The sequence below is a fragment of the Topomyia yanbarensis genome, chromosome 1 (genome assembly GCF_030247195.1).
Source record: "Topomyia yanbarensis strain Yona2022 chromosome 1, ASM3024719v1, whole genome shotgun sequence".
Taxonomy (NCBI): domain Eukaryota; kingdom Metazoa; phylum Arthropoda; class Insecta; order Diptera; family Culicidae; genus Topomyia; species Topomyia yanbarensis.
In genome coordinates, this window is record NC_080670.1 from 208,945,134 (window position 1) to 208,964,996 (window position 19,863).

Here is a 19,863-nt window from a genome sequence, read left to right on the forward strand (position 1 = left end):
CATTGCAAAGTCGGACAGTGTTCAATGAATGTCTCTCTCAATAAACCATCGTCAAGCCGGTGCCAATATCCGCTTTTTTCTTGGCACAGAGCAAACTTCTGAAATTTTTCAGCTCGAATTTCTTTGGTGTTCCACCAACATGCTTCTGAATTCGTTTATACGCTTAATATCTTACCGTGGGAGAATTGTTGTAAGAAGTGATTTAAGAGATTAAGAAATATGTTGGAATTTGCGACATTTTAAAATGGCGTCATACTTCGATTTTGGTCATCTATTTGTCAACCCCATCACGTGTGCAGAAAGGCTTTCTTGGGTAACCCATAAATACCATTGCAGCAATAACATATTGAACTTGGTGTCATGAACCTTAAGGAATGTGCAGAGAATAGAGAATTAACGACATTTATTACGCTTGTAGATCTGAAATCCTGCACTTCAGAGTTCCGGGATAACCAGAACTATCAATTGAACTCAATAACACAATCAATTTAGTACTGTGAGTTTCCATGAGTAGAGTAGAGTAGGGTTAAGTAGGTTACTTTTTTGGCGCTCGTGTAAGATTAAGAAATGTGTTGGAATTTGATGATTTAATCCACAATGTCAAAAAACTTCAGCAGTCCACCTTCTGGTAGTAAATTGAGAATTGTTTGGGATGGAATTAAAATATTCAGTACCAGTACTATTTCTTTTTTTCAAACTTCACTACCGGAGATATCTTAAATCCTATACTATAAAGTTCTTAAATTCTTTCTTTCCCTAGAACCCCTATGGTTAGCAAAAGAAAACAAAAGATCTTGTAGAAAAAAAATATGTGGAGTCTAGCCACAATAAAGACATTCTCAGCATCTCTCAAGCAATCATGTTTCTGATTATACTCTCCGCTTTTACCGCACCGTGCCTATTGTCACAGTAGGTGGGGCCGTATGACCCAACTTTTAACATTTGGTGCAGCTCATCAACCGTGGTACAAAAAAAGAAACCGGCAGACGAACCTTATCAATATAGACGCGACTACGCAGAGCAGACCCAACAAAAGACACTCGAAAGAAGTCTGATGGGGAATAAATTTTCAGCCCATCTACGCATGATACCAAATGCAATCGGTCGGATTGTAGTATCTTAACTAGCTGATGCGAAGAGTCATTGAAACGGCAAAATTCATGCTTCAGTTTTGATCTACAAACTCGAACCGATAACCACACCGTCAATCTCCACGTCACGTGATGGTACATATATGCGGGTTTTCAATGTGAAAATCTGACCACGAGATCCCAAGGACCGGTCGGTACCCTGATGGTTAGTCTATAAATGACACTGGGCAATTGGAGAAGATGATCGACATTTTGTGATACAGAAAAAGAGATGGACGGAAGTAGGAGTGACAAATTCGGTGTAATGTATTACCCACCTATATGTCGGGTAAACGAACATTAAAAAAATCTAATTCTAAAATAAAACAATACCTCCAAAAAATTTAAGGGCAAAAGTTTCTCGCTAACCACAAGTGACACGTAGGTTGAACGTGCTATCCGCTCTTCGTATTAATCCGTAGATATAATTCGAAAGCCTCCCTTTTCTCGTATACGATGAACGCTTGAACAACTTTCGCACACTAGCACGCACAAGTAACTCTAAACCTTCATTTCCTAGCGAAACAGCACAATGACATATATTGTTTAACGTGGATGTGGGTTTCTTTAAGAATCACTTTCTGTTGTCCATAGTAACTCTATTGAGATTAATGATTCGTTGGTTTATTACTTGTGCTAAAGATGTTAGGAGATTCGGACAAAGGTTGGACCTTGCTCTCTGATACAGCCTCGATTCTTATCTCTGCCATTGTTCACCCATTACTCTTTCCTGGCGTTTACGGCTGCCTCTTAATCACTGCTCACCGTCTTTTCCGAAGCGTTTCAGCTGCAAAAAAGAAAGGCCCCTTATTATATCACCAGCTCCTTCTCAAATTTAATATAAATTATACAGTGTTTCGCCTGAGCATCAACATTCTTTCTCTCATCACAGATTAGGGATCGTTTGTGATCGTGACGAATAAGCATTCAACCCATCTACACACAACACCGATATTGCTCGCATTCTAGTAATTGGCTGAAGTAAGTAGTTGTCGGAATGGCCAACTACATACTTCAATTTTTGTCTTCGATGACAACACCGTCAATCTCAACGTCACGTGAAGATACATATACGCGGTACACTAACGCGTAAAAGATGAGCACAAGTAACCGCGTTTGGTAACTTCAGGTCAGACAAAACAACATGAATCTTGTTTGATCTAATACTAATATTAAATTTAGGTTGCTGCTGAACAGCGTTTCGTTAAGTCCTTCGCAATTTATAGTACATTAGGTAGACCCTTAGAAAGAGCAATATCATTCAAAGTTTCTTTAAACAAGGTTAATGTGGATGTGGGTCTCCCGAAACTCAGATTCTGTTATCTGTAGTCATTCTATTGAGTTGAATCACCCGTAGATTTCGTACCTTGCGGTTTTTTTTCTGCCATGACCGTTGCGCTTCCTTCGCTCTTATGTTGTTTGCCTCTTATTCAGAGCTGACCACGGTAGCTAATAAAGGGTTTCTGTTCCGGAAGGTCGCTGCTTGGATGATGTTGGAGGAAGGGATTTGTTTTGGATACCAATTCGTCCTAGTCTTATGGCCTAGATTCCTAGATAATACGTACGTTTGGGGTAACTTGTTCCACTGGCACTTTTTTCGAAGATAGATCTTATCTCGAAGGAGATGCTCTTCCCAATGTTGATCTTTGGAGCGTTCTTCCTTCAGCCAGGCCGTACATGACTGCTACGGGTCGAGTAGAATCCTTCAAGTCCTCTTTTAAGTGTCGTTTTCAATGGAATGGAGACCAGTTTATTGTCTGATGAGTCCTCACGTTCTTCCTCAAACATGCTTCGTGTCGTTGTACGGGAGCCTCTCGAACATCGAACCCAAGCGAACGGTGTACAAATCTAGTTCAACCATCCGTGTACGTACACCGGGTGCGTACACGAGAACAATGTACACAAGGCAAAAAGACTCACTAGCGTTGAGTCACCCATGATGAGAGTGAGAAAGAGAAACCTAGTGCCTCGAACCTACGTGTACGCACACCGTGTACGTACATGCTGTTTAGTTGTGCAGGCGAACATGTGTATGTGTTTAGGTACGAAATGGCGTGTTTAATATGAGTACAGAACCAGAGCGAACATTGTGTGCGATGTGCATATGGGAAGACTGACTGCCGGTCTAAGATCCACGAACCTGGAAGTTTGAAATACATTCGGCCATGATTCGAAACACCCGGCTCGTTCGGTCACGATGACAATGATGATGATGTATTAGGAACAGGCTTGTCAGTAAACGTAGTCAAATCATTCACTGCAATATTTTACCCTCATCAGCAAGGTCTGTTGATCGATGATATCTTCTGATTATTAGAGCAGAGCTTAGAGAAAAAAGAATCGTATTTCATTGAAAGAAAATACTCTTGCACTGATCTGCAGAATCTTCAGTTGGAATCAGAGCCGTGGTGAGTTTTAAATAACCTCTCTCTTCCCCGTCTTTCGAGGTTTCCTATACTAGTTTCAAATCCTCTTTGTTGCAATACATGCATCTACGAATTAGTACTTTCTCAGTCGTTTCGCGAGATCATGTTTACCGAATAAAACACGACTCGAAAATATTAATAATAAAGAACTAGTCAATCGATGGAACACATGGAAATGTTCCAGAGAGCCAGCTCAATAAATTCAAAAGCCCAATTCTTCAACTATAGCCTCATCAACGCACCAACTAACCCTTTTTTTTATCAAATTTGTCATCCATCAGAGCACTTCTCCGAAGAAAACAATCACCGGATTTTGTTGTTTTAGGTTTTTTTTTCGATAACAATCTCCATGATGTTGTTTGGATTCTATTTCGCCTGCTGTTTATAATAAAATTCTCAATAATCAAAAAACTGACAAAACAATATAATTATCTATCTGTTTTCAGTATAGCAGTTCTCGTTTTCTTCTTCTGCTTGTTGTAATGCTTTTTTTTCTCTCTCTCTTTTTTCGCACGTTCGTACCATTTACAAATTCACAATTATGGCAAATCAGTTACAAAACATTGTGTTTTTGTATTGGTTTCTTCTTCTTCGTCTTCTATACGCTAATATATCTTTCTTTCGCTTGCTTTCAGTTTAGGAACTTTCACATTACATTTGATGCGGGGATTTTTCTTCACGGTTTAGTTTGTATATCAAAATAGTCTTTCTTTAGAAAATAGTAACTTTTTTATCGCGGGAGGAAGAGAAAATGTTCTTCATTCATAGGAAATGCTGTGTCAATTTTTAAACCGAACAAAAAAAAGAAATGCGTTTTTTTTAAAAAAGGGACCAAAACATAAGAGAAAGCGCCAGCGCTACACTTACCTAGATAACGAACAAAAAATTTTTAGAGGTTATTGGAATGTTAGGTAATCACTGGGAGATAATATTAAAAGTAAGTCCTGAGGAATGTTAAGAAATAAGGTCGGAAACGAGCTGTTCAGTAGAAGCTAGGATACCGATACGCGGACCCAAAAGGATCATAGCTCGTAACGGAACCTGGCGTGGATAGCGTGAGTAGCGGCGGCGTTGGCGCTAGCGGGACAACAAAAGCTCAATGATACTCGGAAAAGGCCTACCATTAGAAGGGGCAGTCGTTTTCGCGCGGCTGAAAGTCCCGCCGGCTAACGTCCAGGCTCGAATCGGAGTCCTCGCTACCGCTGGTGAAGGAATGCGCGATCTGAGCTGCCGCCAGTTGAGCCTTGGCCGAACGTTTGTTGCTTTCCTCCTTGAAGCAGTGGTTCTTCTGATGACGGATCAGCTCGTAGTAACGCTGGAACACCAGGTTGCACTTCTTGCAGGTGTAGTTGATGTTGATGGCCTTCTTCTCGTCCGTCTCGAACGTCGGGTTCGGCTGGTTCTCGTAGATTTTGCGCTGCTTCTGGCGGGCGTTCTGTTTTTTTTGTTTTCAAAAGGGCGAAAGCAACAAACCCATATAGATCTGGATGAGATAATCGAAGGTTAAAAGTCCCTAAACTCACCTGGAACCACACGACGATTACCCGGGGTGACAGCATCAACAGTTTGCTCAGATACTCCAGATCGCTATCCTTCGGGTAGGAGTTGTTCTCGAAGAACTCCTGCAGTACCTTGATCTGGTAGTCGGTGAAGCGGGTTCGGTTGGCACGTTTCCCATTCGAGCAGGTGATCGCTTGATTCTGCGCCATCTGCTGGTGCATTCCGCTGGTGATCGACGATGGTGGAGACAGAACCGGACTCTCGATGGGACTTGGGATTTTGATTTCTTCCATCAGAACCGGTGTGCCGAGAGGGCGAGCTTCCATGTGCTTCTTCAGAGAGATGGCACTGGGAGGGCGCATTGGGAGGGGGCTTGAATTGCTGGAATCAATCTGAAGATCGGCTGGGATGGGGGATGCGTTCGAGGAGGTTTCGGATTTGATTTTTTTCTTCTTGTTCGACATGAGCTCTTTGCCAAGGTTGTTCAGATTCAGATCGGGAGCTTGGGAGAAAAAATTGGCAACGTTAGCTTGGAGCTGGGATGCTTGCTCATGTTGGGCCTGGAAGTCGTTAGCGAAGTTATCCGGGAATAGATTCTTATTCAGCTGAAAGTTACCCAGCTCCTGATTGGCCTGGTGCTTGGACAAGGACTCCATCAGGGATTTGGAAAAACTTTGCTTCATTTCGTTCATCTTCAGATCGACCGCATTCTGGGAGATGTCCTGGGAGTCGTTGGATTTGAACGAGGTGTCCAAATCGACGACCTTCGTTTCACCGGTTCGTTCGTATTCTTCCACGTTCAGCTTCGTGGAAGGGGGAATGCTGAAGTTGTACGGACTGTCCTTGGAACGTTGGCGTTCCTTGAAGAGGGTATTGCGGAACCAGTGCTTGACGACTTTCGGCGGCAGGTTAGCCTTCATGGACATCTCCTGGATGCTTTCTTCGCTCGGCGAATTGTTGATGTCGAAGTGCGAGCGAAGGATACGCAGCTGTTCGTCGGTGATACGAGTTCGGGCGCGTTTCTGAGTGCAGGGTTGCTGTTGCGGAGGCTGGGGAGGCATTTTGTTCTCGAGGTTGTGCGCCATTAGGTTCATGTCGAGCGGAGGTTTCCCGTTGAGATTGGACTGTAGCATTCCAGGGGGCAGTTTGGTCTTGTCGACCGGGATGACCTTCTCGAGGTCAGTTTTTGCCGTTATGTCCGGAACTTTCTGAGGTACAGCACCAAAGTTCAGCTGAGGAGCGAGGTTTAGATAGCTAAGGGACATGAGGTGATGGAAGTGCATAAAGTTCAGTACGTTCAGGGCGTTCGGGCCGAGTTTGTTGTTCGGATCGGTGGCGAACTGTAGTAGCGAGGCGTTTTTTAGGAAATTCGGATCCATCAGATTGGCGGTTGGATCCAGCGGGAAGGGTGTTTTCCCTAGCAGGGCTTCCGGATTCAGATCGAACCCTGGAAGGGGATTTACCTTGGTGAGATCGTTCAAGGCTTGCTGTTGCTGGAAGCTTTCGACGAAGTTCTCCTGCGCAACATTGCTACTGTCCAGGAGCTTCTTCTTGAGCGCCAAACACTCCGGACTTAGCTCCAGATGGGTCTCCAGCGTAGCTTTATTGTGGAATACTTGGAAGCAGCATTCGCAGAGGACGATTTCTGGTTTGTCCATAGCGGGGACACCTGCTGTCGCTAGGCCGAGTGCTCCCATCATAGGATTCAGCATTGGAGGCTGAGGAGTTAGCTGTTGTTGTTGTTGCTGCTGCTGCACAGTTTGTTGTTGTTGCTGTAACTCAGCCGGGGACTTCAACTTACGCAACGGTGTGTCGTCGATGAAGTTCGGAGACTCGTGACTTTCCGGAATCGTTTGAATAAGCGGGAACTCAGATTTCTTTTTACAATCCATATTCTGCAATTGCTGGAAAGAAAAAAACAGATCAGAAATTTCTCCAAAACCGTCCAAAAACGGCAGATACTCACGTTATTGAACATGCTTCTCTCCTGCAGTCGACAGGCTCGGGTCTGATGCAGCACACTTCGCATGTGGATATCCAGCGTACTACCCTGCGAGTACGCCACGTTGCAGATGTCACACTTGAACTTCTTCCGGGCAGTCTCCTTCTCTTCCAGATCCTTTCTCTTTTCGCCTCCTTCGCCGAACATCTGCAGCCCAAAAGGTTTGAAATCCATCGGCGTCCTATCCCCGTGTTCGCACCCATCCCCACCTCCCTCACCCATGGAAGCCCCGATCTGAAACGGAAACTGATGCGACGGCTGCTGCTGCTGTTGCTTATCGGACTTGAGCTTCTTCAACTTGTTCAAATGTGACACACTGTTATAATGCACCAACAGGATATTCTTCTGCGTGAAACTCTCCATACAGATCGTACACTTGAATGGCCGATTCGGGTTCGTAAACTTCTCCGATTTGATATCGTAGAACAGTTGCTGCTTGTTGACCATCCCGGCTAGACTGTCCGCTGCGGCTTTTTCCTTCTCTTTCGACATATGGAATGCCGTGGCCATATGTCGCTCGAGAGCTGCCGCGTCGGTGAAGTTGAACCGACAGTCCGTACAGGCTAGCTTCCCTCCTCCACCCACCCCACCTCCTCCTCCTCCCAATCCTCCTCCTCCGCCACCATCCGAACCATCCAGACTCTTGTCGTAGTACAGACTACTCTTGCTACTCATCGACTTCTCACTGAGCCGATCTTCGTCCGCACTGTCCCGCGCCTGACTACGATCCGACTTGGGACTCATCCCGTTTTTGTTGTTCATCATCTTTCGTTTCAGATCCTTGAAGAAGAGAATGGACGCGGACTCTTGCTGCTGGGTGTCGGTAGCTCCTTTCTGTGCGGTTGATTCCTGCGGGTGTTTCTCCGCGATGTGACCGGTCAGAGAGTTGATGTTCTTGAAGGTGGCATCGCAGTAGAAACACTTAGTCGATTCCCGGAGCGAGTGGTAGAACAGATGCCGATTCAGCTTCTCGTGGGTTTTGAAAGCGAACGGACACAGCTTGCAGCGGTACTTGTAGGTGTGATTTTCCGAGATCAAAAAATTGAGATGGTTTGCCTTGAAGTGCTGGTGTAGATCGGAGAGATTGTCGAATGCGTCCTTGCAGTCGTTCAGGAAGCAGGCGAGATCCTCCGAGTCGGCGTTCCGCTTGAAGTGATTGCTTTCGTTGCAGTGTATTTTCAGGTCTACCATCGAATCGAAGCAGACCTTACAGAAGGAACATTTGATCTCTGGCGAGGGCGAGGTTTCCTTCTTCGGCGACTTGTCCGGACTGCTGCCGAGCTGCTGTTGTTTGGTGGTCTTTAGAAATTGCGAGGTATCAACCAGCTTCAGCAGTCTGTTCAAGCCTTCCATCTTGATGTTGTGAACTCGGATCACGTGCGTTTCCACGTTGACCTGATCCAGAAACGTTTCCGGGCACAGCGGGCAGGACACCGTCTGTGTCTGATGCTTTTCCATCTTCTCCCCATCCTTTCCACCACCGCCACCCATGTACGTTTCCAGAATCTCCGCCAAATTCCCATGCTTCAGATCGTTACAGTTCTCCTTGAACGCAAAAGTATCGTTCATGAAGGTAACCTTCTCGATCAGCCGCAGATTCTGGGCACTCCTAGCCTCCGTCAGGGTGCGCAAATAATCGAACGGTTTCTTCTGGATCGCCGATGGCACATTTAAAGTGGGGAAATCCTGCCCCAGCAACTCATTGCCAACGTTGTGATTCGCCAGCAGGTGCTGCATTACGTTAATCTTCTTCGACGAGAAATTGTTACACACACTACAAACCAGACAACGATCCTTGCAGGTTCCTTCGCCGTTGGTTCCGCTACCGCTGGAACCGGTACTGCCCGTGGTGTTACCGGTTCCGCCACTTCCACCATTCTTTCCATTGCAGTTCTCTCCGTTCCAGGGTTTCTTCTCCTGCAGGATACTGCACAGGGTGCCGAGTGTGGTGCTGCCATTGTTGTTGTCCCCGGTAGCCGCCGAGGCCGAGTCCATTGCATCCTGGGGATCGGCGCCTGGTTGGAAAAATGGAACTTGTAAAAGGTTGCTTTTCGTGGGTTGGTCCCAAGGTCTGAGTTAGAGTCTTGTTTATAGTCTGTCGAATTTCAAGGACTGTCTAGTTTGAAATTCTGGTGGTGTAAGTTTCGGTTATCAGAAATTGTAACAAAGGTCTTAAAAATTGTTTAAAGAAGTCAAAAACTACTGCCGAGTGGATCGCGGAAATGCTGCGTTACCGGACTGTGACAGCTTCGTTTAAAGAAGGGAGACAGTAACCATGATAATCGCTAGAGGCTACCCTCAAGAAGGAGCGCTGTCACCCATTATGTGGTCCCTGGTAGTGGACGGCCTTCTCAACGTTCTGGGTGACGATACTGTCATTGCTGTTAAGGGCAAGGATGACTCCAAGATTTTGGATAGTATTCAAACGGCTTTAAACGTGACGTGGCAACGATATGAAGGTGATAATCTTAGCATAAATACATTCAAAAATTACTGTGATTTCATTTAAAGGGAAAATGCTCTTGGGATCGCTATGGAATTTGCCACAGATGTAAAAAATTGGACATATGACATTGAGACTTGTGCCGGAAACTGTTCGCATAGAAGCGACCTAAGGGGCAACGAGTTGATCATTTTGTCAGGTAGAGAGGTTGGGTTGAAAGCTCTGAGTTCGTGTTCGTGTAATACTACGATTCTAAACACGTCTATGGCTCTCGGCAAATTCTGATGGATCTGGCAAACAAATGCAAGCTGACTTTGATGTGAATACCAGGGAACATGAGAGTCGAAGGAAACGAGTTGGCTGACGACGAAGGAAATGTTCGATGACTGGAAGCGAGAGATGAAGAGCAAAGACTTTGGGGCACTACCATCTCGTTCTAAATCAAATGCCTAGATAGTGCCTGAAATGCCATCAGTGCTCAGCTCTCACTAGAACCAGAATAGGCTCAATGAGCTTTAGTGAAATATTACCAGATCCTGAAGATATCAAAGAGACTTATACTCGTAACATATTAAGATTCTTAGCTTAACGGACAATTAAGGGTAGCCTAATTCGCACTTAGGGGGTTTACAATAGTTCTAGTCATATAAGGAGTGATGTGATCGGGTTTTCCATCGCGTGTACTGAACAATAACAGTAACTCCCATAAGTTCATGAAACTATGTTTCCTCGGATATTACAGGTCATGTAGCTGTTCATTCGATGTTATTGGTTCATTCTTCGCTATTGAGTTCGATAATCCATAATCAACCAATAACTCCCTGAAGTACTGGACTTAAGATCAGCACGCATTTGAACCGCATCCATAACCCACTAAACAGATTACTCTTTACCCATGTAGATCGTAAAACCTGTACTCGACAAAGTTGTCAACAACCCAGAACTTCATCGACAGAGTGGCGGCCCAATCAACAAGCTGGGAACCCGCTTTATAGTACTGGGCAAGATGCGCCAACGCGCGATCAAGTAGCAGGTGATCAGCGAGAGGAATTTGTGTAGTAAGGATTAAAGGCCCTTTCTTCAACTACAGCACCGTCAACGTGCATTGTCCTCACGACCACGAGACCGAAGAATTATAAAAATGCATCTTACGCGCAGCTGTAGTGTATCTATGACAACTGTCCGCGGTGGGGTGCTCTTCCGCCGCAAAGCTATCCACAAGGCAGCCTCAGCAGCTCAACAAACTGAACACCAAATCGACCCAAATTTTTTGTCGCCGCCGTAGAGCAATATCACCTTCACAGGTGCGAGCGTCACTTTGATACGTGCAGCATTAAAACAACTAGCCATTTGTGCAGCGTCCTGAGTCGTCTTTCCAATCTTGATTAACTTCCGCTTGATGATTTCCCACTACTTTTCAATTGGATGGGTGGATTGATACCCACAGTAGCACATCTCGGCTGTAGCAGCAGCTTGACAAATTTAGCCAGAAATTCGCTGCACCTTTCTGAACCTTAATGAAAGGTACTCTATATTTTCCAGCGACTCGTGCTTGTATAGCTTCCAAGTCGCACTCTTCTAGGTGATGAAAAGGTTTGCTTTGAGTCAGCGGCTGCAAATTCCTTGCCAGACTATTAGTTTTTGGACGAATTTTGCGGAAAAAAAACAAAATTAGCTGGGGACATCTGGTGTGATGACACTTTTTTTCGGGAAACCTACTTGAAATCAAGGTTGGATTTATCGTCCATGAGAAGGCATCCTCTGGTTTTCGACGTGGCTGTGGGTCAAAGGACCATATTTGATAGCTCCACCCGAAGTGAAGAAGCTGGACATCGTGAGACGCTTCGTGTGCGCCGGAGATATAGTCAAGCAGGGATTTACAACATCTTCCCTACTATGGTCTGCTGCGCGACTGTCAAGTGCAGCAGAGACTGAAGACCAAAACCGAGGGAAAGTTTCAGCGTTCCGCGCCTTAGGCCACACGAAGAAAAAGTACCTGGACAAAATGGACATAATGCGTGAACGTCAGGGGCCCGTGTCTGACTGTTTATTACGATCATTAGAAGTGGCCTAACAGGAAGTTTTGACAGACCTTGAAACCCGAATAAATTCAATAATTTATTGAATTCGGTTCTGTAAGTCTGTGTGGGTGTGTACCGCTAGCATCAACTTTCCGTCGCGTTTATAGAGCTTAAGACCTGTTCGCTAGAAAGTTTCTGGAACCAAAAATATTATTGAAATGTAATACTCCTTTGAACACATAATCGCGAACCGCTTTGCGAAAGCGTCTATAAACTACGAGGCACTCAATGGGTACGCTTGGTGATCTTGAGCCCGGCGGACCCGAAACATAGATGAAACTCAATACCTCTTACTCTTGTTTCTAGTAGCCTTGATGGGCATATGCGGCAACCATAAACCTGCTCTCTGACTGACTGACCCCCAGAACGTTCTTGGGTGTCTTAGAACCCCATATGAATTTATTACACCATTAATTCAATTATATGAACCTTTGTGGGTGTGTATTGCTTCCAAGAATTTCCGTGTAATCGATAGTCGCATTTATAGAGCACAAGGCTACTTCAGAAAGTTCTTGGATAGCCGTATGGATAATTGATAGAATTCAATACCTCACTCATTCTCGTATCACGAACTCTGATGGTTGTACCGCTTCCATACTCTTCCATTAAACAACAACCGATATATGATGAGAAGGACAATGAGATCCAGTTTCATGAAAAAACAAATTTCAAAAATAGTTTCAAGTCATCATCGCAAAACACCGCCTCGCCTTTACTGAATTCAGCGAGAGGCTCAGCAGCGGTCTCGCAATCAGTCCCCTCAGAGTAAATTAGCCAAACTAGAGTAAAATCAAAGAAAAGATGTTCGTTGAACCTACTGCGGCAGCGGAGATTCCAACCGGACTCTCCTATGGAATGGAACTCGGCAGATCCAACTGAATGAAAGGCTCGAGGGGAGCTATAAGTGGACCGTGATATACAGCCCCGGACACAGTCACCTCTGGACACACGGCCGTACAGATTGGAAATCACTCTTCCTAGAACTGGACTTATTATACACCCCCTCAGCTAATAGACATCTAGCAAGTGGCAGACCTTCGCCCCACATCACCCAATAATGGTATACAGCGGTCAAACGGACCGTCGAAGATCACCGTAGAGTAGAGCGTTCAAGACCCTAAAACTGACAACTGCAGATCACCCACCGATCTAGAAACGTGATCAAAAAGGGAGCAAAGATTAGTTGGACCATTTTCCTCGAAGGCAGCTCATCTGAATCGACTACATCCGGATCTGCGGAGGAGGATGAAATCCCTCGACAACAAAAGAAGGCTAGTAGGCTTCTCATTCGTAGTCAACGGGAACATTGCTGCTGATCCGCAGAAAATTTCCAGTATCCAGGCTGTCATCGGGCTCTGGACCCAGCTACAACGAGTCATTCTTTGACCAGGTAATGACAGCAGCGGGTCGGGTACCCCTTGTTACGGCAGTTGTAGAATTAGCCGTATATGCGACGGTCAAGTTATTCTACAAAGACTGAAGGAACGCACACTTTGGACGACTTCCGCCCTAAAAGCCTATTTCCATGCCTCGGAAAGGGTAATAAAACGCTTCCGTGAATATATACCGCACACATAAGCTTCAACGAGATCGGTAACTTCACTTGTGGATGTACTGGCCTGGATTTCAAGGAGTTCTTGCATGACCTTGAACAACAAAATACCAAAACAATCACTTGTGGTTATACTAATAAAGAGAACACTTCAGGACAACCATGAACATTCATTGTACTCAATGGATGGGTAAGATGAAGAGTGCTCTGATGCTCATGTGTAAAAGTGCGAAGCATATAAAGAATTTCGGAGCTTAGGATCTTACAGAGTTTTGGACAGCAAGTTAAGTATCTTGCTTCACGCGAAAAGGACGGGTATTGGCACCGGTTTGTCGATGGTTTATCGAGAGAGACATCGATGAGCTCTTTGTGGGCCACTGCTAAAAGTATGCGTAATCGAAACGTAATGAACAAAAGCGAGCAATATTCGCCACGATAATTAAATTCTCAGTTGCACTCCTGTCATGCAAGAATAATACTCCTGGGTCAGGCAGAATAAAATTTAAATTATCAAACAATCTATCTAACCCTGTAAAGAGACGTTCGTTGAGTTCGTTCAATAGGTGTCTTATGCACAACATTACTCCATGTGTCTGGAACCGCGTGAGCAGGGAAATCAGCCTCCGACCACAATTTGCATCGACCGATTGAAATTGCTTGAAACGGGGGAAAAATCTTAGGCATAATTGGGTTGAGGCGAACGGCTTGTTATGTGATACTCGATTTGGCTTTCTCAAAGACAAGGGGGCGAATGGTTGTCCTACTCTGCTTCAGAAATTCTACTATGTTCGTAAAAATCAAATGGCATATGTATTCATGGAAATTAAGGGGGCTTTCGATTCTGCATCAATTGAGGTTTTCTGGGATAAACTTCATCAGTGCGGCCTTTCGCCAATTCTGAACAACTATTTGTATAATTTACAGTCAGGAAAACACATGAACATTTAAAACGACTTAACTGCTGATCAGGTAGCCGTTAAGACGCGTTTTTCTTGCTCACTGGTTACCTGGATGCATGGGCTACACACACACAGAGCTTCTCTTTAAGTCCCCTTTTGTACAATTTGTACGTTGATGACCAATGTCTTGCCAACTCAGGCACGCTAAGACAACTTCCGTAGTTTCTGTCACATGACGCAGACCCATAGACTTACAAATATCACTTCAGGACACCTCAGACAATTTGTCAATTTAGGCTATAAGCCTGATCATCTTCAATTCCCCATAGAGAAAACCGATCTTTTTTTTCTAGGTTGGGTGTTTCAACTCAACCTCAGCTTTTGCTAATGGGAAGAATGTCCAACTTGCTTGATTGCTTGCGATCAGCTCTGCTCGCTAGAGTACTGTGTATATGTACCTCCACGAGACGTAGAGCTTGATGGTGTAGTCACCGAAGACTTTAAGTACATATTTGTCTCCTTCAGGCTCAATGATCCTGCCTCAGTTTACGTCGAAGAGCTAGCCACAATTCAGTATGCCTTCAGCCCCTCTCATTCTGTTAACAGACCAGTATTACATCTTTACTGATAGCCGAAGTACAATTGAGACTCTTCGATCAACGAATGTCGTTAAAAACCCTGATTTGGCAGGGATATCATATCAATTGACCATGGTATGGATTCCTGCTCATTGTTCAATTCAGAGAATGAGCGTACGCACTCACTCGCCAAAATGAGCGTACTAGGCGATGATATTTTTGGAAAATCTATGACTTTCAATTAATTGAACGGTTAATAGTTGGTATACTTCATGGAACAATGGAAGCAGGGGGGATGGTTATATTCCCCATTATCCCTCAGGTATCGACGAAAGCGTGGTTATAGGGATTAGATGTAAGTCGGGTTTCATTCGCGGGATTTTCAGACTCATTACCAACAATTATACGTTCGACGCTAATTGCTTCCATATTTACTGAGAGTGATCTTTGCGTTTGTGGGAAAGGTTACCAAGACATCGAGCATGTTGTTTGGTCGTGTGCGGAATATTCTGATGCAACGTTCCAGTTCGCGAGGGTTATCGATTTATTATGTTTTGAAAACTATAAACATACAAGTTTGACTATTTTTCTTTCCTTGGCAGCGTTATTCACCCACTATACCTTGTCTCTGATGCTATGTTCTTTATTTCGATGTTGAAAAAAATCATTATGAGTTGTAAGTAAATTCAATCATTTCATTTCATGAGTGAGACAAAAACGAATTTAACCAACTTGTACAAAATACTTGAACTGCCAGAAAATTGTTCTCGAAAAGAGACACCTTTCAAACTATTAGATTTTTTTATTAGGTTAAGACTAAATCATAAGTTTGCAATGTTTTGTGATTTCATGTTTTAACTAAGTCAAACTAATGAATTAATACTACCACAAATGAAGATTACACTTGTCCAAACAAATTGGTTTTTTACACGATTATAATTTCATTAATTAGTGAAAATATTGAAGCACGATAGAAAAAGGTTTTATGATCGACGAGAAACCAGACAAATTTAAAAAATCAAACATTTTGGTTATGAAAGCTTTGTTCTTCATTTCATCAGCTGGGACATAACCCTGAACCTGACGACAAATTAGTGATCAATCCGAATCAACACTGCTTCTTCTAGTCTATGAAAACTAGATATTTCATGAAAATTTCAGGGAGCTAATCGCATCCAATCCACTCAAATCATGAGGACGACTTAATAATCACCCACCGCCCGATCGTCACAGAGACACGAACACTAAGCGAAACCTAAAACAAAAGAAAACCCGAACAAAAACAAAGGAACGGCGCAAACTCCCCAACACGACGAACAGTTGGCGCCGCCTGCTCCACGTGATAGGTTCTCCCCGCGACGTCGTCGTTTAGCGCACAGAGAACCGGTTCAACTTTACTATTTTTCGATAAACATTAATCAACTTTATTTAAAACGGGGATTTCTAATTTCACCAATGACTCATACGAAACGGTCTCCATTTTCTTTTTTACCCCTGTCTCTCTCTCTCTCTCTATCGAACGGATATGGCTCATTATAATCGAGGCTCGTCTCGGGTGCACATAAATTGCGTCGATAGGTTCCAAAATTGATTAAATTTGTTTTGTAAGTTAGAAACTCCACCCAAATGCAAAATTTTTCAAACTCACTCAGCGCATCGCAATCTAATCGGGTCATTCAAACTAAATCAGAGAATCGATTTTTTTCTTCAACTCAAAACTATCCTAAAAACTGGTAACTGAAGGAAACTGGTAACTAAAACTCCTCACTCCAAACTAATGCGAGGCGTACAACTTTTTGAACCCAGCCAGTCAGTCAGTCAGTCCAGCCAGCTTGCGTCGTTTGCTACAAAAGTAAACAAAAGGACTGGAATTCGTCCGTTCGTTCAAATGTGTGTGTGTCTGCGCGCGCTATTCATGAACACGGGATACATATTAACACGAAGGGAGAATATGAATGGATGGAACAAGATAGCAGCACCCAACGACGACGACACAATGATGAAGTTTGATGAATGGGAAGAAGTTATGAAGAAGCATACGGCCGAGCGGAGTAGCATAGAAAGCATGAATGCTACAAACCGCAGTAGAAAAATGGCCGCTAGGGTGCCTGTCTGTCTGTTGGAAAGGGTGATGAAATGCGCCGGGGTTTGCATCGAAGGAGTGGAGTGCTTGATGCTTTTATGCTGGAAGTTTGCGTTGCCTCTGTATTCATGTAGGGAGGTGCGTAATGCTGTCAGTTGGGCTTTCAGGTAAAAGTTCGCGCAGTAGGCCGGCGTGCAAGGGATTGTTTGGTTTTCTGTTATTTTATCGGTTTGTACTTCATACTGTCCAATTGCAACAGTTTTTAGTTGTTTGGTGTGTTTCAAAATAGTAGGGTGATGAGCCCATTTTCGCCATGTTTCTATTATCACTCTATCCATTTGAAGCCGTTGGTTAGAGCAGTGTCTGCCATCTTTGTTCAACGCATTGAGTCAAATGATAGCGCAACAATAGGGGCACTCGATTCGAGTTTTTTTTGCGCTCAAACATGAGAGTTTCACTGTTCTCAGCGCATTTGTGCTATTATTTTGTTTCTTAACAACGAAGCAAAGCTGTTGATGTCAATTTTTAGGCATTCCATTGATTGAAGGCCGAGAAATTAATGAATTAGTGAGGCACCCTGCTTAGTATGGTGAAAATAGGCACTTTACCCTATTAGGCGTTCAACAAATTTACTAACTACAGAAAATTCGAATTTCAGGATTTTCGACTTTTGGACATAATTCACCAGAATTTTTTATAACGTTCATAGCAATTATCAGATTTGTAAATGTCATTTCAACATTATTTACATTTTAGGCATTTTAAACATTTTTATTAATATATGAATCGGCTTGCAATTGGAAGATATGAAAAGGCTTTAAAATCGGTCGCTTTTCTTTTCATAGTCGATACTTACAATATAAATTTAGGAAAAAAGCGGAATGTTGGTTCGCGCCGCAAATCTTGAACTGACGATTTGTGCAATCATCTGTGGCATTTTTTCTAGAAACTGCATAGGACAATTTTGACGAGCTGTGACCTGGCTGGTAGAATGTGTGACTCAAGTTGAAAATCATTGGAAGCGAAGAATTGAATTAACAGTTTTAACCGCAGTCACGACACTCCTGTTACGTCCCAGAGATTACCCATCCATCTTTTATTTCAACCAGAGATCTACACCAAAAATAGCACTATATCTAGAAAACACATTCTAGTGCAAAGTTTTAAATTTGAAAAAATCCAACAAGACTATTCCAAATTTGGGCAACACCCGACGGAATCGAGTTTGTATGGTAGGGGTTGAGTAAGGTACGGAGTACGGTAAAAAAACCGGACCCGAACAATACTCGATAATGTAAAATATTGAAAACACAGATTTTACATTCGAATGTGGAAACACGAGCTTTAAATTTGTTACTATATTTTAATTCGTTCTAGAATACCAATCCAATCCTATATCATTCGTCTCCCTTAGTTTTCAATAGCCAACAAAAGCCATGCAGTAGTTATAAATTTGTTGAAACCTGAACGGAATTTGTAAATAAAAATCGTAAAAAAACTGATGAACTGGAAGGCAATCTGCAACTTTCTTTGTTCTTTTAGCTTTTTCTCTATTACACGTTACCTTCCTCCAATCTTAGTTTTTTTATCATTTGTCCTTCGTCCTGTGTCGTTTTTGCCCTTTTTCTCCTTATTGACCTCTGAGTCCTTCTTTCTTTGTGTTATTTTTATCCTTTTTATCGTTTGTCCATTGTCCATCATTGTTTGTCTCGTTTCTTTTTTCTTCCTTTTGTCATTTTTTTCTTTACTTTTCATTTTACCTCGTTCCCCTGTTTCTTTTACGATTTTTTTATTTTTCGGTTTACCTTTTTCCACTTTTCATTTATCTCATATTTTCTTTTTTCTCTTTTGTTTTTTATTCCTTTTCCAGCATTTTGCACCCTTTCCCATTATTATTTCCTCAGTTTTCCTATTATTATTTTATCCATTTCCTGTTTTCTTTGTGCTCCCTTTTTATCTTTCTTTTTTCATCCCCTTCAAATTTTAATTTGCCGTTCCTTATATCCCATTTTCCCTTTTTCTTTTTCATTTTTCCATCTTCTATCTTCCATGTTCCAAATTTTCAATTTTCCAATATTTTAATCTTACAATTTCCCATACACCAATTTTCCAATTTTTGAATTTTCCAATCCATTTATTTTCCAATTTCACAATTTTCCGATTTTCTAATTCTCCGATTTTGCAATTTCAAAATTTTCAAATTTACTCCTTTTCCCACTTTCCAATTTCCCGATTTCCCAATTGCCTGATTTTTCATTTTTCCAATTATCCAATCCTCCTATTTTCCAATTTCCCAGTTTTTCAATTTACCAATTTACCGATTTACCAATTTATCTATTTACCGATTTATTCATTTCCCCATTCTACAATTTTCGAATTTTCCAATTTTCCAGTCATCCAAAGAAAAGTGGAAAAAAATAAACCGAAAAATAAAAAAATAATAGATCGTTGAAGAAACAGGTGAACGAGGTGAAATGAAAAGTAAAAAAGAATATGGCAAAAAGAAGAAAAAAGAAACGAGACAAACAATAATGGACAATGGACAAAGAATACAAAGGACAAAAAAACACAAAGCACAAAAGGACAGAATTACTTACAGAACAAAAAGGACACAAATGACAAAAATCATAAAAACAAAAAGGAAACAAAGGACAAAAGGACACGAAGGACAAAAACGACAAAAAGGACGTACAGGACAAAACAACACCAATAACTAAAAAGGACCAAGAGGAAAAAAACAAAAACGACACAAAGGACAAAAAATGATAACTGAGGAAGGCATAGTGTAATAGAGAGAAAGCTAAAGGAACAAAGAAAGTTGCAGATTGCCTGCCAGTTCATCAAGTTTTTTATGATTTTTATTTACAAATTCCGTTCAAGATTCAACAAATCTGTAACTCTAATTGAAAAAATTTGGAAAATTCAGAAAATTTGGAAAATTTAAAAAATTTGAAAAATCTTGCAAAATTTGAAAAATTTAAAAAAATTTGAAAATTTGAAAATTTTTGAAAATTTGAAATTTTTTGAAAAGTTGATAAATTTGAAAAATTTAGAAAATTTGGAAATTTGGAAAATTGGGAAAATTTGGAATATTTGGAATATTTGGAATATTTGGAATATTTGGAATATTTGGAATATTTGGAATATTTGGAATATTTGGAATATTTGG

The 19,863-nt window shown here is 42.3% G+C and overlaps 1 protein-coding gene across 1 annotated transcript in view; it reads right to left on the reverse strand.

Annotated features, from left to right (window-relative positions):
• Positions 1–3,867: 3,867 nt before the first annotated feature.
• The window catches only part of LOC131690462 (zinc finger protein 2), a 42,960-nt gene continuing 26,964 nt past the window's right edge, over positions 3,868–19,863 (reverse strand). Inside the window, exons 6-9 of the mRNA XM_058976249.1 lie at positions 7,682–9,073; positions 7,023–7,651; positions 5,080–6,960; positions 3,868–4,991 (exon numbers count right to left, since the gene is read on the reverse strand). Coding sequence (XP_058832232.1) covers positions 4,680–4,991; positions 5,080–6,960; positions 7,023–7,651; positions 7,682–9,073 — 4,214 coding nt within the window. The 3' untranslated portion in view covers positions 3,868–4,679. The remainder of the gene's footprint in view (positions 4,992–5,079; positions 6,961–7,022; positions 7,652–7,681; positions 9,074–19,863) is intronic.